The sequence below is a fragment of the Oncorhynchus mykiss genome, chromosome 5, assembly GCF_013265735.2.
Source record: "Oncorhynchus mykiss isolate Arlee chromosome 5, USDA_OmykA_1.1, whole genome shotgun sequence".
Classification (NCBI taxonomy): domain Eukaryota; kingdom Metazoa; phylum Chordata; class Actinopteri; order Salmoniformes; family Salmonidae; genus Oncorhynchus; species Oncorhynchus mykiss.
Window position 1 is genome coordinate 16,567,592 of NC_048569.1, and position 25,875 is coordinate 16,593,466.

Sequence of the window (25,875 nt, forward strand, 5' to 3'; positions counted from 1 at the left end):
GAAGGGTGTGTAAACATTGGCTCAGTCATCTGATTAAGACCATTACACTTTAGCAACACACCTTGGTGACGGTCAGTGGGGCACGCGACAGAAAACGTTATTTAGAGCTAACAGGCGTTTTGCACCGTTTCACTGTGGCTTTAGTCATCAATCTAGCAAGAGGTCAATATTTTATTAATGTAATAGTGTTTCCCCCCCTAGAAAGCTATGACCTTTGGCTTTCACCTGGAATTGTTTATGTCTGAGAGAACCCATACGATCTCGTACACAATAAAAGTAATAAAACATATACAAATATGATCAAATCAAACATGTTTTGTGAATGAATGAGCCTTTTCATACTTTGTCCATATATAGTTATCTGTTTTAGTGACATCTACCCAAAATATTTCACCTTCTTTATTACTTTACCAAACATATCATGGCATTAGTGATGGTCAAAATCTGTTACATTTGGGCCATTTAAACAGCTTGCATCCGTCCTATAGAGGGAAAAAGGGCTCAAATGTGTCACTTTTACACAAAATTACTTATTTTAGGTTTAAGGAAGTGTGTAGGTTGCATTCTTTATCGTAGAGCTATGAAAGTTCTGTATTTAGATCCACCTGCTCGAGACAAATTCAGCTATTGTTTTGCCATGTCTGTGCTGTGAAGCAGTCGAGCTGGATAAATGTTTTTCTAAGGAACACCCCTTTGATATAAGGGTGAAGTGATATCAATTGATGTAATGATGCAGCTGACCACCAGAGGGAGGCAATTTGACCAAGGATGTTTACATGGTCCTAGGAAGGTCTGGATTTTTAATTTTATTTTACCTTTATATAACTAGGCAAGTCAGTTAAGAACAAATTCTTATTTTCAATGACAGCTTAGGAACAGTGGGTTAACTGCCTGTTCAGGGGCAGAACGACAGATTTGTACCTTGTCAGCTCGGGGGTTTGAACTTGCAACCTTCCGGTTACTAGTCCAACGCTCTAACCACTGGCTACCCTGCCTCTTTCCGACTTATAAAACGGTGGGAAATCAATCAAATAAGTCATGTAAATATGTACATATTGTTTTAAGTAATTCTAGTGCCCCATTTCGGGGACTGTCAGCTTAAGAGGTAAACAAACAACGAAAATCGTGTTTGTCAGTGCTCTTCCGTTTGCCTAATGAACACCACCCTGATCAAGGAACACACTCACCAAGTCTACCACCACGTCCTTGTGAAAGGTGGCTCTCCACTCGGCGGCGACGTTACAGACGTACATGACGGCCTCGGGGTCATCAGCGTTGACGTGGAAGATGGGGGCATTGACCACCTTGGCCACGTCTGTAGGGTAGGATGATGACCTCGCCACCCTGGGGTCGGTGGTGAAACCAACCTACAGGGAAAAGAGACAGGTGGTTAGAGGGTGTGTGGGTGCGGGCGTGTAACAGGGTTGTTCTTCTGTGAATGTGACAGTGATGTAGGAGGTTTTGTTTGTGTGTGTGTATGTGTAGGGTATAGAGAACAACAGGTCATTCATGGGGCAGTTAAAGTGGGTTTGTTACCTGGTAGTTAATCTCAGAACCCAGAACCAAATGTTGTGTACACTAGCTAACTCTATTTACGGAAGTAAGCCCCTCCCCATGACAGAAACACCCCAAATTTCCTGTAAAACTCCCCCCTCCACTTCAAGCATCACCTCCACAAAATCAGGATTTGTCAAAGAGTATCGTGTCGATACACCAAATGAAGATCGTCAGAAGAACTTGGACAGTGGTGTGTTTGGTGTTGCAGGATGTGTTACCTGATTGTTGACCACCACATGGACAGTGGTGTGTTTGGTGTTGCAGGATGTGTTACCTGGTTGTTGACCACCACATGGACAGTGCCGTGGGTGGTGTAGGAGGGCAGGTCAGAGAGGTGGAAAGTTTCGTAGACAACCCCCTGGCCTGCAAACGCTGCATCACCATGGAGCAGGATGGACATCACCTGGAACACACACACAGAAATATAAATGCACACACACAGAGAAAAAAAACGGTGTGCATTTGTGTGTGTACATACTCTTTTTCCCTCTGTGTCTCCACAGTAGAACTGCTCAGCCTTGGTCTTGCCCTGCACCACGGGGTCCACAGCCTCCAGATGGGAGGGGTTAGCCATGAGTGACAGCGTGATGTTCCTATCAGTGACCCGGTTGATCCTACGGTGCCACATCCCCAAATGGTACTTCACATCTCCAGAACCCTGAGAGAGAGCGAGAGAGCGAGAGAGCGAGAGAGCGAGAGAGAGAGAGAGAGAGAGAGAGAGAGAGAGAGAGAGAGAGAGAGAGAGAGTTCAGAAGTGAAATGGAGGTAAACATGAGCAAACATTTTTCATTTTCTTTTGCTCCTGATAGGACTTTTTCCATGGTCCTTCTTTAAAAGTAACTTCCTCACCATTTTAGATAAGCATGCTCCGTTCAAAAAATGCAGAACTAAGAACAGATATAGCCCCTGGTTCACTCCAGATCTGACTGCCCTCGACCAGCACAAAAACATCCTGTGGCGGACTGCACTAACATCGAATAGTCCCCGCGATATGCAACTGTTCAGGGAAGTCAGGAACCAATACACACAGTCAGTCAGGAAAGCTAAAGCCAACTTCTTCAGGCAGAAGTTTGCATCCTGTAGCTCCAACTCCAAAAAGTTCTGGGACACTGTGAAGTCCATGGAGAACAAGAGCACCTCCTCCCAGCTGCCCACTGCACTGAGGCTAGGTAACACGGTCACCACCGATAAATCCATGATTATCGAAAACTTCAACAAGCATTTCTCAACGGCTGGCCATGCCTTCCGCCTGGCTACTCCAACCTCGGCCAACAGCTCCCCCCCCCCCCCCCCCCCCCCCCCCGCAGCTACTCGCCCAAGCCTCTCCAGGTTCTCCTTTACCCAAATCCAGATAGCAGATGTTCTGAAAGAGCTGCAAAACCTGGACCTGTACAAATCAGCTGGGCTTGACAATCTGGACCCTCTATTCCTGAAACTATCCGCCGCCATTGTCGCAAGCCCTATTACCAGCCTGTTCAACCTCTCTTTCATATCGTCTGAGATCCCCAAGGATTGGAAAGCTGCCGCAGTCATCCCCCTCTTCAAAGGGGGCGACACCCTGGACCCAAACTGTTACAGACCTATATCCATCCTGCCCTGCCTATCTAAGGTCTTCGAAAGCCAAGTCAACAAACAGGTCACTGACCATCTTGAATCCCACCGTACCTTCTCCGCTGTGCAATCTGGTTTCCGAGCCGGTCACGGGTGTACCTCAGCCACGCTCAAGGTACTAAACGATATCATAACCGCCATCGATAAAAGACAGTACTGTGCAGCAGTCTTCATAGACCTTGCCAAGGCTTTCGACTCTGTCAATCACCGTATTCTTATCGGCAGACTCAGTAGCCTCGGTTTTTCGGATGACTGCCTTGCCTGGTTCACCAATTACTTTGCAGACAGAGTTCAGTGTGTCAAATCGGAGGGCATGCTGTCCGGTCCTCTGGCAGTCTCTATGGGGGTGCCACAGGGTTCAATTCTCGGGCCGACTCTTTTCTCTGTATATATCAATGATGTTTCTCATGCTGCGGGCGATTCCCTGATCCACCTCTACGCAGACGACACCATTCTATATACTTCCGGCCCGTCCTTGGACACTGTGCTATCTAACCTCCAAATGAGCTTCAATGCCATACAGCACTCCTTCCGTGGCCTCCAACTGCTCTTAAACGCTAGTAAAACCAAATGCATGCTTTTCAACCGTTCGCTGCCTGCACCCGCACGCCTGACCAGCATCACCACCCTGGATGGTTCCGACCTTGAATATGTGGACATCTATAAGTACCTAGGTGTCTGGCTAGACTCTAAACTCTCCTTCCAGACCCATATCAAACATCTCCAATCGAAAATCAAATCAAGAGTCGGCTTTCTATTCCGCAACAAAGCCTCCTTCACTCACGCCGCCAAACTTACCCTAGTAAAACTGACTATCCTACCGATCCTCGACTTCGGCGATGTCATCTACAAAATTGCTTCCAACACTCTACTCAGCAAACTGGATGCAGTTTATCACAGTGCCATCCGTTTTGTCACTAAAGCACCTTATACCACCCACCACTGCGACTTGTATGCTCTAGTCGGCTGGCCCTCGCTACATATTCGTCGCCAGACCCACTGGCTCCAGGTCATCTACAAGTCCATGCTAGGTAAAGCTCCGCCTTATCTCAGTTCACTGGTTACGATGGCAACACCCATCCGTAGCACGCGCTCCAGCAGGTGTATCTCACTGATCATCCCTAAAGCCAACACCTCATTTGGCCGCCTTTCGTTCCAGTTCTCTGCTGCCTGTGACTGGAACGAATTGCAAAAATCGCTGAAGTTGGAGACTTTTATCTCCCTCACCAACTTCAAACATCTGCTATCTGAGCAGCTAACCGATCGCTGCAGCTGTACATAGTCTATTGGTAAATAGCCCACCCATTTTCACCTACCTCATCCCCATACTGTTTTTTATTTATTTATTTTTCTGCTCTTTTGCACACCAATATCTCTACCTGTACATAACCATCTGATCATTTATCACTCCAGTGTTAATCTGCATAATTGTAATTATTTGCCTACCTTCTCATGCCTTTTGCACACAATGTATATATAGACTCCCCTTTTTTCTACTGTGTTATTGACTTAATTGTTTACTCCATGTGTAACTCTGTGTTGTCTGTTCACACTGCTATGCCTTATCTTGGCCAGGTCGCAGTTGCAAATGAGAACTTGTTCTCAACTAGCCTACCTGGTTAAATAAAGGTGAAATAAAATTTAAAAAAATGTAAAAAAAAATTACTTTCCACATTGTGTTACCAGGGGAGTTTCCACATTGTGTCACCAGGAGAGTTTCCACATTGTGTCACCAGGAGAGTTTCCACATTGTGTCACCAGGAGAGTTTCCACATTGTGTTACCAGGAAAGTTTCCACATTGTGTCACCGGGAGAGTTTCCACATTGTGTCACCAGGAGAGTTTTCACATTGTGTTACCAGGAGAGTTTCCACATTGTGTTACCAGGAGAGTTTCCACATTGTGTCACCAGGGGAGTTTCCACATTGTGTCACCAGGAGAGTTTCCACATTGTGTCACCAGGAGAGTTTCCACATTGTGTTACCAGGAAAGTTTCCACATTGTGTCACCGGGAGAGTTTCCACATTGTGTCACCAGGAGAGTTTCCACATTGTGTCACCAGGAGAGTTTCCACATTGTGTCACCAGGAGAGTTTTCACATTGTGTCACCGGGAGAGTTTCCACATTGTGTTACCAGGAGAGTTTCCACATTGTGTCACCAGGAGAGTTTCCACATTGTGTCACCAGGGGAGTTTCCACATTGTGTCACCAGGAGAGTTTCCACATTGTGTCACCAGGAGAGTTTCCACATTGTGTTACCAGGAAAGTTTCCACATTGTGTCACCGGGAGAGTTTCCACATTGTGTCACCAGGAGAGTTTTCACATTGTGTCACCGGGAGAGTTTCCACATTGTGTTACCGGGAGAGTTTCCACATTGTGTTACCGGGAGAGTTTCCACATTGTGTTACCAGGAGAGTTTCCACATTGTGTCACCAGGGCTAACAGGTCTGTGAGAGCCGGAATTACTGGTTTGTTGGTGATCAAATACTTATGTCATGCAATAAAATGCAAATTAATTACTTAAAAATCATACAATGTGATTTTATGGATTTTGTTTTAGATTCCGTCTCACACAGTTGAAGTGTACCTATGATAAAAAATGACAGACCTCTACATCCTTTGAAAGTAGGAAAACCTGCAAAATCGGCAGTGTATCAAATACTTGTTCTCCCCACTGTATATACTGTACTCTATACCATCTACTGCATCTTGCCTATGCCGTTCGGCCATCGCTCATTCATATATATTTATGTACATATTCTTATTAATTTACACTTGTAAGGTAGTTGTTGTGAAATTGTTAGGTTAGATTACTCGTTGGTTATTACTGCATGGTCGGAACTAGAAGCACAAGCATTTCGCTACACTCGCATTAACATCTGCTAACCATGTGTATGTGACAAATATTTGATTTGCTCTCTACTGGCTGTATAATTTACCTCATCAGCAGCTTCCAGGTTGGAGTCAAACTGACAGAAGATCTGATCCAGCTCCTTATGGATCACATTGGCCAACACATTCAACCTCCCCCTGGGGAGAGAGAAACTACGATAGACTTTTAGCTTTCATGTACAGTATAGTAAATGTTACAGGTCTAATGAACAATCTATCTGGCTTTTCCAGTAAAGAACAAGTAGTTGTAATGGAAACTGTGAATATTCCCGGGAACCCAGCAACCAGGAGAGCTACAACAGTAGGTTGAGACCGGTGTCTAGTACTACCGTAGCGACGCTACGTGTGGGGCAGCCTGTGATTGGCATTTCCATGGTAACAGTACCTGTGGGGCATGCCCATGATGATGCTCTCTACTCCGTTCATGCTGGACTTGTCGATGATGGTCTTCAGGGCCGGGATGAGAGACTCACAGCCCTCCAGACCAAAACGCTTCTCTGATGACCACTTCCTCTGGAGGAACTCCTCGAACCTGACCAACAGGAAGTCATACAAGGTTAGGCCCCGCTCACTCCTCATTTTACCCAGTCCAGAATCCAGTCATAGAGTTATACAGTGAAGTCCAGAATTATTGGATCCCTTGACAAAGAGCAAAAAAGACTGTATAAAATAATACAAATACTGATCTATATTGTATGTAAAAAAAAAATACATTAAAATTATATTATTTTATACTAATACAATTGCTCAGAAAAATAGATTTTGTTTGATCTTAGGGGCTCCCGAGTGGTGCAGCAGTCTAAGGCACTGCATCTCAGTGCTAGAGGTATCATTACAGACCCTAGTTTGATTCCAGGCTGTATCACAACAGGCCATGATTGGGAGTCCCACGGGGCTGCGCACAATTGGCCCAGCATCGTCCGGGTTTGACCGGGGTAGGCCGTCATTGTAAATAACTATTCGTTCTTATCTGACTTGCCTAGTTAAATGAAGGTTACATAAATTCAAAACAACAGACCATTCCTCCATACATAATCAATCCTTGATAACCTTTGTCTGCGCTTATGGACTGCCCTCTTCAATTCAAACCACGGGTTTTCAATGGGGTTCAAGTTCAGAGACTGCAGAGATGGCCATTGCAAAATGTTGATTTTGTGGTCAAGTAACAATTTCTTTGTGGATGTTGATGTGTGTTGGGGGTTATTGTCTTGCTGGAAGATCCACTTGCGGCCAAGTTTCAGCCTCATGGTAGAGGCAATCAGGTTTCTGGCTAAAATGTCCTGGTACTGGGTAAAGCTCATGATGCTGTTGACCTTAAGGACCCCAGGACCAGTGGAAGCAAAATAGCCCCATAATATCGAATATGTACCATCATATTTTACAGTAGGGAAGAGGTATTTTCTGCATTTGCATTGTTCTTTTGAAGGCCAAACCCACCACTGGTGTGCGTGGCCAAAGAACTCTATTTTTGTGTCATATGACCATACTTAAAGACACACAGACAGACACACAGACATACTTGGTGGATCGAACCATTCTGGTCAGCAAGGTCCTCTTCTCCTCCAGGGTAAACTGCATGACACCTGGCCTCTCAAACTTCTGTCTGATCCACTGGCACTGCTCCAGGTCATTAATGAACATGAACTCTACCCCAATAGACTGACAGTATGCCATCTACAGGACAGGAAAAGAGAGGTGAGGTCAGTGTGTGCATGTGTGTGCTATTTTTGTTAGTAATGACTAAGTGTGTGTTGTATACGATGCGGCAGATCTACTTTACCTCGAGGCGGCTTATGATCTCTCTGAGGGGCAGAACGCTCTCGCTGCCCCCGATGAAGGTGGTGGTGGGGAGCCGGAACACCTTGTCCAGGTCAGACTCATCCAGACCATAAAACCCTGCCATCATCACCATGGAGACAGAGGATAGGGGTGAAGAAACAAAATATAATGTCAGGAGAGAGGATGTGGTGATCCGAGAAAGAGAGAGAGGAAGAAAGAGGGAGGGAGGGAGGGAGAGTGAGGGGGGGCATGGAGATGGAAGGCAAATATAAACATCAAACCTACTTGATATCTAGAGAAACACTTTATTCGAATCTAAGTTAAACATACAGCCAAAAAACTCAGCATTGATTGGTTAAAAGCTAATAGAGGCACAGCATTAGTTTGATGGACAAAAACAGGTTTATTGCATGACACAAGAGAGATGGGAGGGATAGGATCAGGTGACAGAGAGCGGAAGAGTTGAAAAGAAAGAGGGGGAAGAGACAATACCAATGTTAAAATGGAGAAAGGTGTTGGAGAGAGAGGTGACAAATGTAATTCTGCTTCTAGAATACTGTACCTTTAGATTCTAGAAATTCTATTATAGAGTGGTATAGCAACAGGAGAGAGGGATGATGTCCTGTCTGGAATGAAAGGGTGAGTGATGATGCAAATACAAAATGGAGGCAGGCAATGGCGTGCACTTGATAGGATGTCACAGAGAATCCTAACATGTGGAATTGTTTTAAGATGGTCAAACTGAGGATCACTTAACTATTTGATTTAGAATTTTAGAACCCCTTTAAGTATAAAAAAAGTATTTAAAAAAGTGTTTGATGAAACACTGAATTTGACCTTTCTGCTATTCTGCTAGCCCATAGAAATACATTGAATAACAAATTCATGCATGTAAAAAGAAATCATCAAAAGGAAGTTTGTTTTAAAATGTCTGTCCTATATCTGAGCAATACAAGAAAGATCAATATATATATATATATATATATAAATATATATATACATTTTTTTTTAAATGGACACTAAACAATCTCCATATATACTTCCATTAGTTTTTTTAAAAACTGGTACGGCTACCTTCAGACTAGTCTTGTGAGGCTTGTGGGCGTCCTAGAGAAAAACATCTCATCTTTCCATAGGGGCTCATATTAGTGTGTAGAACAAACTAATCAGATGCTACAGATGTTTTCGTGAGAAGACCGATTTTCGCGATGTCTCATGGTCTGACGAACACCGCTGTAGCTCGGCCACCTTCCACCGCAGATGTGGAAGGCTACATTTGGTGGATGCGGTGGATTGATACACAGCCCATGCAAAACAACATATCTCTAGTTTAAACATACTTTCTTTTGTCATTATTTTGTTACTGCTTATTAGATTTCCGTGGGGGCACAGACATCGCCTCTAGAGGTTTAAACAATATGGTCATTTTCAGATATACAGGGTAAAGTTGATAATTTCATAACGAGGACAGCAAACATTTTTGCAAGAACTCCATAAAAACATCCAACATCCGATTTAGAGATGGGGCTGAAATCCTTTATAGTTGTGCTATATATTCATTGGCTATGTCATAGCTAATTTGTAAATTATAAATATTGATACATTAGTAGCTCAAACACTTAATCTGCAAAAATGACAAGTTCATTTGTGGGTGATGGTGATTTCAGAACCAAAGTGGAGGGACAAAAAACAGGCTGCATTGCCCCCTAATCTGATAGCGGTAATGAGATGGTAAATGCCTAGTCTCCCTTATGGCTCAACTCAGGTGCCTACATTGTTACGCTGGTCGTCGGATGATAAATGACCGGACCAAGGTGCAGCGTGGAAGGCATACATTCTCTCTTTATTTGAAAACGTAACACCGGGGAAAAACAATGAACACAAACCGAACGTCAAGCTAGTCGTGCATAAAGGAACAAACAAAGACAAGATCCCACAAAACCCAAAAGCAAACTGACAATTTATATCTGATTCCCAATCAGAGACAACGATAGACAGCTGCCTCCGATTGGGAATCAAACACACCAACATAGAAACAGAAAACCTAGAATGCCCACCCTAATCACACCCTGACCTAACCAAATAGAGAAATAAAAAGGCTCTCTAAGGTCAGGGCGTAACAGTAGTACCCCCCCCACACCCCCAGGTCCGGGTGGGGGCATCTATGCTTCTGTGGAACCGGACCATGGATCATCACTGGAGGCTTCGTGCCATGGATCATCACTGGTGTGTGGAGCTGCCACAGGGCTTACCAGGCTGGGGAGACACACTGGATGCCTGGTACGTGAAGCCGGAACAGGTCTCACCGGACTGGGGAGATGCACTGGACGCCTGGTGCTTGGAGCAGGGACCAAATACACTGGGCCGCGGAGGCGCACTGGAGATCTCGAGCGTAGAGCTGGCACAACCCGTCCTGGCTGGATGCCCACTTCCGCCCGGCAAATGCGGGAGGCTGCCACAGAGCTATGACCGTAGCATTATGACCACAGTGTAATGTTATGACTATAGCGTAGCATCATGACTGTAGCATAGAGTTATGACTGTAGCATTATGACCATAGCGCAACGTTATGACTGTAGCATTATGACCATAGCGCAACGTTATGACTGTAGCATTATGACCATAGCGCAACGTTATGACTGTAGCGTAATGTTATGACTGTAGAGTAACGCTATTACTGTAGCGTAATGTTATGACTGTAACGTAATGTTATGACTGTAGCGTAATGTTTTTGACTGTAGCGTAGCGTTATGACTGTAGCGTAATGTTATGACTGTAGCGTAACATTATGACTGTAGTGTAACATTATGACTGTAGCGTAGCGTTATGACTGTAGCGTAACGTTATGACAGTAGCGTAGCGTTATGACTGTAGCGTAACGTTATGACTGTAGCGTAGCGTTATGACTGTAGCGTAGCGTTATAACTGTAGCGTAACGTTATAACTGTAGCGTAACGTTATGACTGTAGCGTAACGTTATGACTGTAGCGTAGCGTTATGACTGTAGCGTAACGTTATGACTGTAGCGTAACGTTATGACTGTAGCGTAGCGTTATGACTGTAGCGTAATGTTATGACTGTAGTGTAATGTTATGACTGTAGCGTAACGTTATGACTGTAGCGTAGCGTTATGACTGTAGCGTAGCGTTATGACTGTAGCGTAACGTTATGACTGTAGCGTAACGGTATGACTGTAGCGTAACGGTATGACTGTAGCGTAACGTTATGACTAGCGTAACGTTATGACTGTAGCGTAGCGTTATGACTGTAGTGTAACATTATGACTGTAGCGTAACGTTATGACTAGCGTAACGTTATGACTGTAGCGTAATGTTATGACTGTAGAGTAGCGCTATTACTGTAGCGTAATGTTATGACTGTAGTGTAACACTGACTGTAGCGTAATGTTATTTATGTAGCGTAATGTTATGACTGTAGCGTAATGTTATGACTATAGCGTAATGTTATGACTGTAGCGTAACGTTATGACTCTAGCATAGCGCTATGACTGCAGCGTAATGTTATGACTGTAGCGTAATGTTATGACTGTAGAGTAGCGCTATTACTGTAGCGTAATGTTATGACTGTAGCGTAACGTTATGACTCTAGCATAGCGCTATGACTGCAGCGTAATGTTATTACTGTAGCGTAATGTTATGACTGAAGCGTAGAGCTATGATTGCAGCGTAATGCTATGACAGTAGTGTAGCGCTATTACTGTAGCGTAACGTTATGACTGTAGTGTAATGTCATGACTGTAGTGTAGCGCTATTACTGTAGCATAACGTTATGACTGTAGCATTATGACCATAGTGTAGTGTTATGACTGTAGCATAATGTTATGACTGTAGTGTAACATTATGACTGTAGCATTATGACTGTAGCGTAATGTTATGACTGTGGTGTAACATTATGACTGTAGCGTAACGTTATGACTGTAGTGTAACATTATGACTGTAGCATTCCGACTGTAGCGTAATGTTATGACTGTAGCGTAATGTTATGACTGTAGAGTAGCGCTTTTACTGTAGTGTAACATTATGACTGTAGCGTAATGTTATGACTGCAGCGTAATGTTATGACTGTAGAGTAGCGCTTTTACTGTAGAGTAACGTTATGACTGTAGCGTAATGTTATGACTGTAGAGTAGCGCTTTTACTGTAGCGTAACGTTATGACTGTAGCGTAACGTTATGACTGTAGCGTAACGTTATGACTGTAGCGTAACGGTATGACTGTAGCGTAATGTTATGACTGTAGCGTAGCGTTATGACTGTAGCGTAATGTTATGACTGTAGCGCAGCGTTATGACAGTAGAGTAGCGTTATGACTGTAGCGTAGCGTTATGACTGTAGCGTAACGTTATGACTGTAGCGTAGCGTTATGACTGTAGCGTAATGTTATGACTGTAGCGTAGCGTTATGACTGTAGCGTAATGTTATGACTGTAGCGTAGCGTTATGACTGTAGCGTAATGTTATGACTGTAGCGTAGCGTTATGACTGTAGCGTAATGTTATGACTGTAGCGTAGCGTTATGACTGTAGCGTAATGTTATGACTGTAGCGTAGCGTTATGACTGTAGCGTAGCGTTATGACTGTAGCGTAACGTTATGACTGTAGCGTAGCGTTATGACTGTAGCGTAACGTTATGACTGTAGTGTAGAGCTATGACTGTAGCGTAGCGTTATGACTGTAGCGTAGCGTTATGACAGTAGAGTAGCGTTATGACTGTAGCGTAGCGTTATGACTGTAGCGTAGCGTTATGACTGTAGCGTAATGTTATGACTGTAGCGTAACGTTATGACTGTAGCGTAACGGTATGACTGTAGCGTAATGTTATGACTGTAGCGTAGCGTTATGACTGTAGCGTAGCGTTATGACTGTAGCGTAGCGTTATGACTGTAGCGTAGCGTTATGACTGTAGCGTAATGTTATGACTGTAGCGTAACGTTATGACTGTAGCGTAACGGTATGACTGTAGCGTAATGTTATGACTGTAGCGTAGCGTTATGACTGTAGCGTAATGTTATGACTGTAGCGTAGCGTTATGACAGTAGAGTAGCGTTATGACTGTAGCGTAGCGTTATGACTGTAGTGTAACATTATGACTGTAGCGTAACGTTATGACTGTAGCGTAGCGTTATGACTGTAGCGTAATGTTATGACTGTAGCGTAGCGTTATGACAGTAGAGTAGCGTTATGACTGTAGCGTAGCGTTATGACTGTAGCGTAGCGTTATAACTGTAGCGTAATGTTATGACAGTAGAGTAGCGTTATGACTGTAGCGTAATGTTATGACTGTAGCGTAACGGTATGACTGTAGCGTAATGTTATGACTGTAGCGTAGCGTTATAACTGTAGCGTAATGTTATGACAGTAGAGTAGCGTTATGACTGTAGCGTAATGTTATGACTGTAGCGTAATGTTATGACTGTAGCGTAACGGTATGACTGTAGCGTAATGTTATGACTGTAGCGTAGCGTTATAACTGTAGCGTAATGTTATGACAGTAGAGTAGCGTTATGACTGTAGCGTAGCGTTATGACTGTAGTGTAGCGTTATAACTGTAGCGTAACGTTATAACTGTAGCGTAGCGTTATGACTGTAGCGTAGCGTTATGACTGTAGCGTAATGTTATGACTGTAGCGTAGCGTTATGACTGTAGCGTAATGTTATGACTGTAGCGTAGCGTTATGACAGTAGAGTAGCGTTATGACTGTAGCGTAGCGTTATGACTGTAGCGTAGCGTTATGACTGTAGCGTAGCGTTATGACTGTAGTGTAGCGTTATAACTGTAGCGTAACGTTATGACTGTAGTGTAGCGTTATAACTGTAGCGTAACGTTATAACTGTAGCGTAGCGTTATGACTGTAGCGTAGCGTTATGACTGTAGCGTAGCGTTATGACTGTAGCGTAGCGTTATGACTGTAGTGTAGCGTTATAACTGTAGCGTAACGTTATGACTGTAGTGTAGAGCTATGACTGTAGCGTAATGTTATGACTATAGCGTAGCATTATGACTATAGCGTAATGTTATGACTATAACTATGGTTCCCTAAAAGAGGGAAACGAGGTACAACATACTATGGGGAGCCGCACTATCGCGATCTACATTCACACTTGACAAGGTTAATGAATTCCCCCCCTTGCTGGAAGCCCCGCCATCCACAGATGATAAGCGTGAGGCTCGGATTCATTCCTTCAATTTAATACCACTCTTCATCAAGCCCAGGACCTGGTGGTGCGGGGCCAAACAGGTGTTGTAACTCGTTCCCTCCTTCAGGGAACAGTAGTTATAGTCATAACGCTACGTTCCCTTTCAGTCAGTCAACTTCGGTATAACATAATATGGGGAAATATAATCACGCCCCAAGCCGACCCCAACAGATACTAAATGAAGACGTCCCATGACAGACCACCCAGATCTGACCCCGCCAGATGCGGCTGTCTGGGTATTGTGCACACGGCACTCTGCTTAGTGACTTTCCCCTGTCCCAGCCGTAAGAATCCTGTGGGCCTCTCTATCTGAGAGTGTAGTCTTAGGGACACAGTCAACCAGTACGTAGGGAATTGGTGACAGTTTGGAATCAGGCTGCAGCAGTATGGGGGCTAGTGGAGCAAGAGGAATTATAGGATCCTGGGTATAGTAGTCTAGTAGGTGTGTCCATACTTCCAGCTGTGAGATCATACAGTCTATCTTTTCCCCAGAGATGTCTGGGGGACACAGAGAGAGAGACACACACACATACGTGTTAGTGAAATGTACACACACATGGGTTAGTGACACACGTGCGCACATGCTCACACACAGACAAGACACATTCTGGTGCACACCCACAGATGTCTCTTAAACACACATTCAAACCAGGATATTGCTTCACATTTTCACATTAGCATTTTCTCAAAGGTGTTGAGTGTCCTGTCAGCTAAAAGTGACAGCCAGTCAACCAGCCAGTCAATCAGTCCGTCTACTGAAGCTCAACAATAACAGTTTTGAGCCACACAGAACCAAAGGGCTGAAGAGAACTCATTGACCCTAACACCACATAGGCTATCTATCTGTACATTCCATGTCATCACTCTTTTTTGAACTCTGTAACTCTTTCAGTGCACACTCACACGCACACACGCATATGCAGACAGTACACACACCCACATGCACACACACACACACACACACACACTCACTGCCTTCCCTATCGTTTGTGTGAATGTCACTAGAATAGCGTGCTGACAATGACGGGTTGTTTTACGTGAAGGCCTTGTGAGAAAGCAAGGTGGCACAATAAGACCAGTCCCCAACGTCATCATGATATTGTCAGACCTTTTAACCCCCAGTCCCCCATGCAGTTAACCCTACATGGGTTGTGGGGGTGGGGAAACACACATTTCCATGTGGAACGTTCTGACAGATTGCATGATGGCATCAATGTGGGAATTCCAGAAGAGAATTCCAGAAAAGAACCCTTATGTTTTATTCTCTTATCTCTAGCATGTACATGGATACTATGGAATATTAGTGTTTTACAAATGTGGGATCTTAATTTGATCACTCTTTTGTTGCTGAGAATTTACCTGCACCACAGGAAATGTATATTAGCTCTGTGATTTAGATAAATTTACTGAAAACTCACACTAACACACAGTTATATTAACAGCATCAGACTGTTAAACAGCCATCACTAACATTGAGTGGCTGCTGCCAACACACTGACTCAACTCCAGCCACTTTAATAATGGAAATTGATGTAAAAATATATCACTAGCCACTTTAAACAATGCTACTTAATATAATGTTTACATACCCTACATTACTCATCTCATATGTATATGTATATACTGTACTCTATATCATCTACTGCATCTTTATGTAATACATGTATCACTAGCCACTTTAAACTATGCCACTTTGTTTACATACCCTACATTACTCATCTCATATGTATATACTGTACTCGATACCATCTACTGCATCTTGCCTATGCCGTTCTGTACCATCACTCATTCATATATCTTTATGTACATATTCTTTATCCCTTTACACTTGTGTGTATAAGGTTGTAGTTGTGGAATTGTTAGGTTAGATTACTTGTTGGTTATTACTGCATTGTCGGAACTAGAAGCACAAGCATTTCGCTACACTCGCATTAACATCTGCTAACCATGTGTATGTGACAAATAAATTTGATTTGATTTTGAGCATTGCACTTTTCATGTAGCATACTTTTGACCAGCTAATAGCCTAACCACAAATCAAGCAACATTATGGCAATATAGGTCAAATTAAGATCCGACATCTGTATGTGTACTGTAAGAGATCATTACCTAGAGATTACCAAGGCAGGAAGAAGGAGTGATCAGGTAACAGTATGTGTAGAGATAACTAGATAACTAACAGTACGACAATCTGACTCTCTGTTCCTTAAACGTGACTGAGAATGACTGAAACAAAATGTCGGCACATGATATTTATCCATGGCATATGCAACACTAGCACAGCCATATATATATAGTTTGGCTAGCTGCTATAAGTAGCAGCATGTACAGTTGAAGTCGGAAGTTTACATACACTTAGGTTGGAGTCATTAAAACTCGTTTTTCAACCACTCCACAAATGTCTTGTTAACAAACTATAGTTTTGGCAAGGCGGTTAGGACATCTACTTTGTGCATGAAACAAGTCATTTTTCCAACAATTGTTTACAGACAGATTATTTAACTTATAATTCACTGTATCACCATTCTAGTGGGTCAGAAGTTTACATACACGAAGTTGACTGTGCCTTTAAACAGCTTGGAAAATTCCAGAAAATGATATCATGGCTTTAGAAACTTCTGATAGGCTAATTGACATCAATTGGAGGTGTACCTGTGGATGTATTTCAAGGCTTACCTTCAAACTCAGTGCCTCTTTGCTTGACATCATGGAAAAATCAAAAGAACTCAGCCAAGACCTCAGAAAACAAATTGTAGACTTTCACAAGTCTGGTTCATCCTTGGGAGCAATTTCCAAATGCCTGAAGGTACCACGTTCATCTGTACTAACAATGGTACGCAAGTATAAACACCATGGGACCACACAGCCATCATACCGCTCAGGAAGGAGACGAGTTCTGTCTCCTAGAGATGAACGTACTTTGGTGCAAAAAGTGCAAATCAATCTCAGAACAACAGCAAAGGACCTTGAGAAGATGTTGGAGGAAACAGGTACAAAAGTATCTATATCTACTGTAAAACGAGTCCTATATCGACATAACCTGAAATGTCACTCAACAAGGAAGAAGCCACTGCTCCAAAACCGCCATAAAAAAGCCAGAGTACGGTTTGCAACTGCACATGGGGACAAAGATAGTACTTTTTGGAGAAATGTCCTCTGGTCTGATGAAACAAAAATAGAACTGTTTGGCCATAATGACCATCGTTATGTTTGGAGGGAAAAGGGGGAGGCTTGCAAGCCGAAGAACACCATCCCAACCGTGAAGCACAGGGGTGGCAGCATCATGTTGTGTGGGTGCTTTGCTGCACTTCACAAAATAGATGGCATCATGAGGAAGCAAAATGATGTGGATATATTGAAGCAACATCTCAAGACATCAGCCAGGAAGTTAATGTAACAGCAGATTTCCTCCTCTTCATCTGAAGAGGAGTAAGGATCGGACCAAGATGCTGCGTGGTGAGTGTTCATGACGATTTTAATAAGAAAAGCCTGAACACTGTGAAATACAAAACAATAAACAATAACCAAACCGAAACAGTCCCGCGTGGCACAAACACTGACACAGGAAACAAACACCCACAAACCAACATTGAAACCCAGGCAACCTAAATATGGTTCTCAATCAGGGACAACGATAAACAGCCGCCTCTGATTGAGAACCATATCAGGCCAAACATAGAAATGGAAAAACATAGAAAAACACACATAGACTGCCCACCCCAACTCACGCCCTGACCAAATAAATAAAGACAAACGTGGTCTGAACGTGACAGTTAAAGCTTGGTCGCAAATGGGTCTTCCAAATGGACAAAGACCCCAAGCACATTTCCAAAGTTGTGGCAAAATGGCTTAAGGACAACAAAGTCAAGGTATTGGAGTGGCCGTCACAAAGCCCTGACCTCAATTCTACAGAAATTTGGTGGGCAGAACTGAAAAAGCATGTGCGATCAAGGAGGACTACAAACCTGACTCAGTTACACCAGCTCTGTCAGGACGAATGGGCCATAATTCGCCCAACATATTGTGGGAAGCTTGTGGAAGGCTACCCAAAATGTTTGACCCAAGTTGAACAATTTAAAGGCAATGCTACCAAATACTAACTGAGAGTATGTAAACTTCTGACCCACTGGGAATGTGATGAAATAAATAAAAGCTGAAATAAATCATTCTCTCTACTATTATTCTGACATTTCACATTCTTAAAATAAAGTGGTGATCCTAACTGACCTAAGACAGGGAATTGTTATTAGGATTACATGTCAGGAATTGTGAAAAACAGAGTTTAAATGTATTTGGCTAAGGTGTATGTAAAATTACGACTTCAACTGTATGCTATAGTAGAGGCTAAGGGAATTCCATAGTTGGGTGACAGGTGGGTTTAACCATGTGGAGGGTGAGGATGGGAGTGTAGGGTTAGGGTTATAGATGAGGTGACAGACCATATTTGAGGCCTAAATCCTGGAAGTCTCCATTACCCCCTAAACCCCTCCCCTCCTCTCCTCACCCAATTTGTCACTGGAGGTGATGATGTCAGAGGAGGGAGGACCAGCTAAGATGCCCAGAGTGTAACGTCTGTTGTTAAATGAAGACCAAGGTGCAGCGTGGGAGGTGTACATTTTCTTTCATTTGAAATGTTCAACAAAAACAATAAACAACTCAACGAACGTAAAGCTAGGAGTGCAAACACATGCAACACACAAAGACAAGATCCCATAACAGAAGGTGGGAAAAAGGGCTGCCTAAGTATGATCCCCAATCAGAGACAACGATAAACTGCCTCTGATTGGGAACCATACTCGGCCAACAAAGAAATATAAAAATAGATTTCCCACCCTAGTCACAACCTGACCTACCAAACAGAGAATTTAAAGGATCTCTAAGGTCAGGATGTAACATCCAGCTGCGCCACGTGGTGACTCCGAATCTACAGGGGGCAGGAGGGGCAGGTCCGAGAGAAGGGGGGAGCAACAAATTGAAAAAATAAATAAATAAACAAACAAAACAGAGAAAGAGAGCAGAGGGGAGGGAGGAAACAGAGAGGTGAAAGACAAAATATATAAACAAAGTAGAAGCAAAAAAGATGTCATTATTTTTGTTTAAGAAAGGAAGGGAGAAGACAGAGGGAAAAGAAAGAAAGACAATCAATCAGAAAGATGAATCAGAGTTGGCGCCACACAGCAGCGAGATGAGGCAGGCGCACATTTCTCACCAACTTTCTTCAAGCCCAGCATTACTGGGGACTCATCAAAGTCTATCACACCGATGTCCAGAGGGTCCAGCTTGGCTATGTGGTGCCCCCGCACCTAGACACATACAGGGCAACCACACTCAGTGTGTGTGTGTGTGTGTGTGTGTGTTTGTGTGTGTGTGTGTGTGTGTGTGTGTGTGTGTGTGTGTGTGTGTGTGTACAGTACCTGGTACGCTCGTACGAGTGACTGTACAGCCAGATGGTCCTCCACTAACTTCTCCATGTTAGGTTGAGCTTCAACCATCGCCTGGGCGTTGGCCAATTCCAGAGCAGCACCACCCAGAGGAGGAGGGCTCTGATAGGCTGAGCCTGGTGACACCCCAGCGTTGGCATTCCGGAAGAAAATATCCCACGACTTCAGAGAGAGAAGAAATCAAAGAGGGAGGAGGAGAAACATACTTCAGCTTGGTTAGAAATCTATCAATCCAGGTATGCTAGGTATTCACCATGATATGACATGGTTAAATGGTATTTACACAGTAATAACCTATGAATTACTAGTGTTCCTTTTGGAATAAAAACAAAACACCACTACAAGACACCATTTAGTACCAGGTAGTTAGTTAACAATTGCATTGCCTAATAATATCTACTCAACTTAGGTCACCAAAGTTAAAGTCATTTAGCCTTGTCAGTCACAGTGAGTGCTACAGAAAAGGTTTTGCAACATGAGGAAGTGTTGCTGAACAGTAGTGTTGAGGGGTTGGTTCTTAGCTCAGTAATCTATGTTAAGCATTGGTTGACCAGATCAGGCATTACTAAATAAAAGAGGGCCAGCCAGGAGCTAGATAGATTCTGGGTCGCAGTATCACACACCATATCACAACTAGGGTTCTTGTGTTATATAAGCTAGAAGAAACTGTCAGAAAAGCTGTAACCATGCACACACACACACACACACACACACACACACACACACACACACACACACACACACACACACACACACACACACACACACATAAACATACACATACATGCAGGTAAAAACCATGCATGCATGTGTGTGCACAACCACCGGTCTTCTTTGCTCGCTTTGAGGACAATACAGTGCCACTGACACGACCCGCTACCAAAACCTTCAGGCTTTACTTCACTGCAGCCAACGTGAGTAAAACATTTAAACGTGTTAACCCTCGCAAGGCTGCAGGCCCAGACGGCATCCCCAGCCGCGTCCTCAGAGCATGCGCAGACCAGCTGGCTGATGTGTTTACGGACATATTCAATCAATCCTTATCCTAGTCTGCTGTTCAAGAGGGCCACCATTGTTCTTGTTCCCAAGAAAGCAAAGGTTACTGAGCTAAATGACTATCGCCCCGTAGCACTCACTTCCGTCATCATGAAGTGCTTTGCGAGACTAGTCAAGGACCATATCACCTCCTCCCTACCTGACACCCTAGACCCACTCCAATTTGCTTACCGCCCCAATAGGTCCACTGACGACGCAATCGCAATCACACTGCACACTGCCCTAACAAATCTGGACAAGAGGAATGCCTATGTAAGAATGCTGTTCATCGACTACAGCTCAGCATTTAACACCATAGTACCCTCCAAACTCGTCATTAGCCTGGGTCTCGACCCCGCCCTGTGCAAATGGGTCCTGGACTTCCTGACGGGCCGCCCCAGGGGGTGAGGGTAGGTAACAACATCTCCACCCCACTGATCCTCAACACTGGGGCCCCACAAGAGTGCATTCTCAGCCCTCTCCTGTACTCCCTGTTTACCCACGACTGCGTGGCCATGCACGCCTCCAACTCGATCATCATGTTTGCAGACGTCACTACAGTGGTAGGCTTGATTACCAACAACAACGAGACGACCTACAGGAAGGAGGCGAGGGCCCTTGGAGTGTGGTGTCAGGAAAATAACCTCACACTCAACGTCAACAAAACAAAGGAGATGACTGTGGACTTCAGGAAACAGCAGAGGGAGCATCCCACCCCCCCCCCCCCCCCACCCCCCCCACCCCATCCACATTGACGGGATAGTAGTGGAGAAGGTGGAAAGTTTTAAGTTCATCAGCGTACATATCACGGGCAAAGTGAAATGGTCCAACCACACAGACAGCGTGGTGAAGAAGGTGCAGCAGTGCCTCTTCAACCTCAGGAGGCTGAAGAAATTCGGCTTGTCACCAAAAACACTCACAAACTTTTACAGATGCACAATCGAGAGCATCCTGTCGGGCTGTATCATCGCCTGGTACAGCTACTGCTCCGTCCACCACCGTAAGGCTCTCCAGAGGGTAGTGATGTCTGCACAACGCATCCCCGGGGGCAAACTACCTGCCCTCCAGGACACCTACACCAACCAATGTCACAGGAAGACCAAAAAGATAATCAAGGACAACAACCACCCGAGCCACTGCCTGTTCACCCCGCTATCATCCACAAGGAGAGGTCAGTACAGGTGCATCAAAGCGGGGACCGAGAGACTGAAAAACAGCTTCTATCTCAAGGCCATCAGACTGTTAAACAGCCATCACTAACATTGAGTGGCTGCTGCCAACATACTGACTCAACTCCAGCCACTTTAATAATGTAAAATGATGTAATAAATGTATCACTAGCCACTTTAAACAATGGCACTTCATATAATGTTTACATACCCTACATTACTCATCTCATATGTATATACTGTACTATAGACCATCTACTGCATCTTGCCTATGCCGTTCTGTACCATCACTCATTCATATATCTTTATGTACATATTCTTTATGCCTTTACACTTGTGTGTATAAGTAGTAGTTTGGAATTGTTAGGTTAGATTACTCGTTGGTTATTACTGCATTGTCGGAACTAGAAGCACAAGCATTTCGCCACACTCGCATTAACATCTGCTAACCATGTGTATGTGACAAATAAAATTAGGGTTAGGGTTTGTTTTGTTGAAGTTGAGTGTGACAGATGGAAATTCAGGAAACTAGCCTTACTCGCAGAGAGGTTAATAGCTTCTACTCCCAGGCAATAAGACTGCTGGACACTTAATAACATGGCTACCCGGCCTACTTGCATTGATCCCCAGTGTTTTTACACTGCTGCTCCTCGCTGTTTATTATCTTGCATTAGTCACTTTACCCCTACCTACATGTACATATTACCTCAATTACCTCAACTAACCTGTACTCCCGCATATTGACTTGGTACCGGTACCCCCTGTTTATAGCCTCGTTATTGTTATTTTATTGTGTTATTCTTTTTACTTTAGTTTATTTAGTAAATATTTTCTTAACCCTTGTGTACTCTTAACATTCTGTATACTCCCCTTGTCCTAAGGGTCAAAAATGACCCGCCTTCACTAAACCCCTAAAATAAAGCAGTTTAATTGAATTTTAAACCCAAAATCTATTTTGTATGAAGAAACAACCTGTCATTCATCACAACCTTTGTGAATATCTGGGTTTTCCCTCTTCACAGTGCAGAAAGACTGTATTTAATCAGTGGACGCCACTCCTTTTTATTACGACACACCTGTCATAATTGTTTTCTTTTACTAAAGTAGAGGTTTATTATTATTGTTATTATTATTGCTAAAGGTACTGCATAGGTGTACAAATATTTTTTAGCAAGAGATTACTTGTATAGACTAAGAAAGTGGCAGAAATGTGCAGAAAGGAGTTTTGAATGCATTTTATTGAAGGAAAACAATAACAGTCTTGGACTTTTTTGGCAACATAGTGATATATTCTTATGTACTGTACAATGAGGAATTCTACTACTAGTCCTCCCATTTTTTTTAGCCATTGTCTCCACCCACAAGGTGTATAAACAACAACAATACATAAGAATAAAATAAGATAATAGATACAAAACAAAAATGTGAAGAACATAAATCAATCAACTCTAATTAGCACATGTAGAACAGCATGCAAGAGTGTGTACGTGGACTTTGCAGATGTATTTCTCACATGTGCAGCACATAGTATTTGTGTTACAGTCCTTTGGGGGCAGAATTGGCATCTCCTCCTCTTGCCTGCCCCAGCTGCAGCATCAGGTGGATCAGGACAAGATTCAGCCCCCTGAACAGCTTTCACAAGCGCTGCAGAGGCTGCTTTGCGGTGGAGGCACTCCTTTCTTTGAAAGTGCCTTTCCCAGCTGCTTCAGGAACACCCTCCTATTGTTCCTCTTATCAGGCATCCAGGTAGGGTTGATATTCTTCCATATCACAAAGGCATTGTATAAGGACACATCAATGATGTTATGGAAGATAACCAGTGGCCAGCGGGCAGTCATCCTCCTGCAGCTGTAAGTTCCAATCACCTTGTCCAGATTGTCCACGCCTCCTTTGTTGTGGTTGTAGTCCAGGATGATGGCTGGCTTCCTGTCCTCACGATCACTAATCTCAGCCATTTTGTGCAGTGTGCTTAGGAGGACCACATTCTTGTTCCTCTTTGGGAGGTAAGAAACTAGAATGGTGGTGGGGGTGAAGGCAAACTTTGATTAGAAGGCAGGGGGAGCTCAAGCTTGTTCTTTCTGTGCCAACCATAGTGATCTTCCTCTTCAGGAGCTGCTGGCTAAGTTCATAAGAGGTTAATAAATTGTCACATGTGACATTGTGCCCCCTCAGTCCATCTGTCACATCAAGCACAACCCGCCTCCATCGGTAGGCTTCCCTGTGTAGACTTGCATCTTCCAAGCGTAGCTGGATTGTGTGTCACAGGCAACCCGTATCCTGATGCCATACTTTGCTGGGTTGCAGGGCATATGCTGCCGAAAAGGACAGCAAGCTTTTGACAAAAGAGATTACTATCAGTAATTAGTACCAGTGTCACAGAAAACAATCACATAAACCAATGATATTACTGCAATACATAATAAAATGAAGAGTAAAAATCACTTACATTACAGATATGAAAATAAAAATGTACCTCTGAATGGAACCAGTTGCTCATACACTGTTACTTCAGGCCCAGGGTTGTAGAGGTATGGCAGACGCTCCACCCACTTCTCCCAGACCTCTCTTATGGCTCCACCCACTTCTCCCAGAACTCTCTTATGGCTCCACCCACTTCTCCCAGACCTCTCTTACGGCTCCACCCACTTCTCCCAGACCTCTCTTATGGCTCCACCCACTTCTCCCAGACCTCTCTTACGGCTCCACCCACTTCTCCCAGACCTCTCTTACGGCTCCACCCACTTCTCCCAGACCTCTCTTACGGTTCCACCCACTTCTCCCAGACCTCTCCTATGGCTCCACCCACTTCTCCCAGACCTCTCTTACGGCTCCACCCACTTCTCCCAGACCTCTCTTACGGCTCCACCCACTTCTCCCAGACCTCTCTTACTGCTCCACCCACTTCTCCCAGACCGCTCCTATGGCTCCACCCCCTTCTCCCAGACCTCTCTTATGGCCGCCAGTTTGTCTCTCACACGTCTTGCAGGTCTTGACTCACGGTTATCAAACCGTAGCATTCTTGAGAAAGTGTGAAAGACTGTCAGTGGCATCGTGGCACGGAAAATCGCCCTTTCACTCTCTGTATCCCACAGACTACATGTAGCCTCGCCTCGGGACCTATACACACCCGCTAAGATTAGCAGCCCTATGTAGGCATTGCGGGTCAATCTCATCCATCCTTTTACAGTTGTCTCCATATTTACAGAAACCCTCCAAATTTGTCATCTCCAGGATGATTTTTTCGATGGCTGGTGTGATGAACATGTAGAATGTTGAGGAGATGTCCTGGGCATGGGCAACTGCATGTCTTGTGGGCCCTGGGGTCATCCTTATGACTTTTTGTGCTGCCATCCTGCCCTGGTTGTCATATGTTGACAAGGACCATGTTATTTTGCTGTTCTTTGACAAAAATGTCTCTCTTTCAGCTTGGGGGATTTCTTCTTCATCTGGAGATGATGCATCGTGCTCTGGGTTATATTCTTCTTCATCTTCTTCTTCAGATACCTCCTCCTCTTCTAAATCATTGTTCTCTTGTTCCTCCTGGACATCTGAAAAAGTCAGATCTACGACCTGTTGGGCACTGAAACGTGCACTCATGGCTTCAGCAAAGAGAGAACTGGGGGGACTGTCATCTGCAGCACCTTTATAGCCTCTGACTGCATTCCTCATTAGTAAACAATGCTTTCAATAAATGTTTATTTTGTCTGAAATGTTGTTTATTATGTCTGTGAACTTGAGTCATGTGAGGTCGTGGAGGGGAGATGCTGCACCTCCACAATAAAGTTTTTTTAGTTCAATCAGTAGCACACATAATCTACATTTCTCAGTGTGTGTGTGTGGGTGTGTGTGTGTGTCTTTATGGTTTTTGTGGTGTGTAAATTATTTTATAACTGCCGGGTGAAAAATGACCCTAAGACAATCTTTGTACCCTGGTGGTGTACAGCTTTCATGGAAATATGAGGCGATGTTTCCCTTTTTCTAATGTTGGGGTCACTCTATGAAAAGTAATAAAATGTTAAGTTGAAAAAATATAATTTAGGGTCTTTTCTCTGTTAAACATAGTGGCAGGTCATTTTTTACCCTTAAGACAATACAAGGGTTAACTCTTGAAACTGTAATGTTGGTTAAGGGCTTGTAAGTAAGCATTTCACAGTAAGGTCTACTACACCTTTTTC

The 25,875-nt window shown here is 43.8% G+C and overlaps 1 protein-coding gene across 6 annotated transcripts in view; it reads right to left on the reverse strand.

Annotated features, from left to right (window-relative positions):
* ogdhb (oxoglutarate dehydrogenase b) overlaps positions 1 to 25,875 on the reverse strand; it is a 43,524-nt gene that overhangs the window by 8,182 nt on the left and 9,467 nt on the right. For 3 of the 6 annotated variants that reach the window (XR_005051666.1, XM_036976930.1, XM_036976934.1), the window contains exons 3-10: positions 19,470 to 19,658; positions 19,256 to 19,358; positions 7,841 to 7,956; positions 7,580 to 7,734; positions 6,446 to 6,592; positions 6,108 to 6,198; positions 1,832 to 2,215; positions 1,188 to 1,367 (exon numbers count right to left, since the gene is read on the reverse strand). Coding sequence is in view for 5 of the 6 variants with exons in the window: in XM_036976930.1 (XP_036832825.1) it covers positions 1,188 to 1,367; positions 1,832 to 2,215; positions 6,108 to 6,198; positions 6,446 to 6,592; positions 7,580 to 7,734; positions 7,841 to 7,956; positions 19,256 to 19,358; positions 19,470 to 19,658 (1,365 nt within the window). In the remaining variant the exon portion in view is untranslated. The remainder of the gene's footprint in view (positions 1 to 1,187; positions 1,368 to 1,831; positions 2,216 to 6,107; positions 6,199 to 6,445; positions 6,593 to 7,579; positions 7,735 to 7,840; positions 7,957 to 19,255; positions 19,359 to 19,469; positions 19,659 to 25,875) is intronic. The other 3 variants (XM_036976932.1, XM_036976933.1, XM_036976931.1) reach the window with 3 other exon arrangements.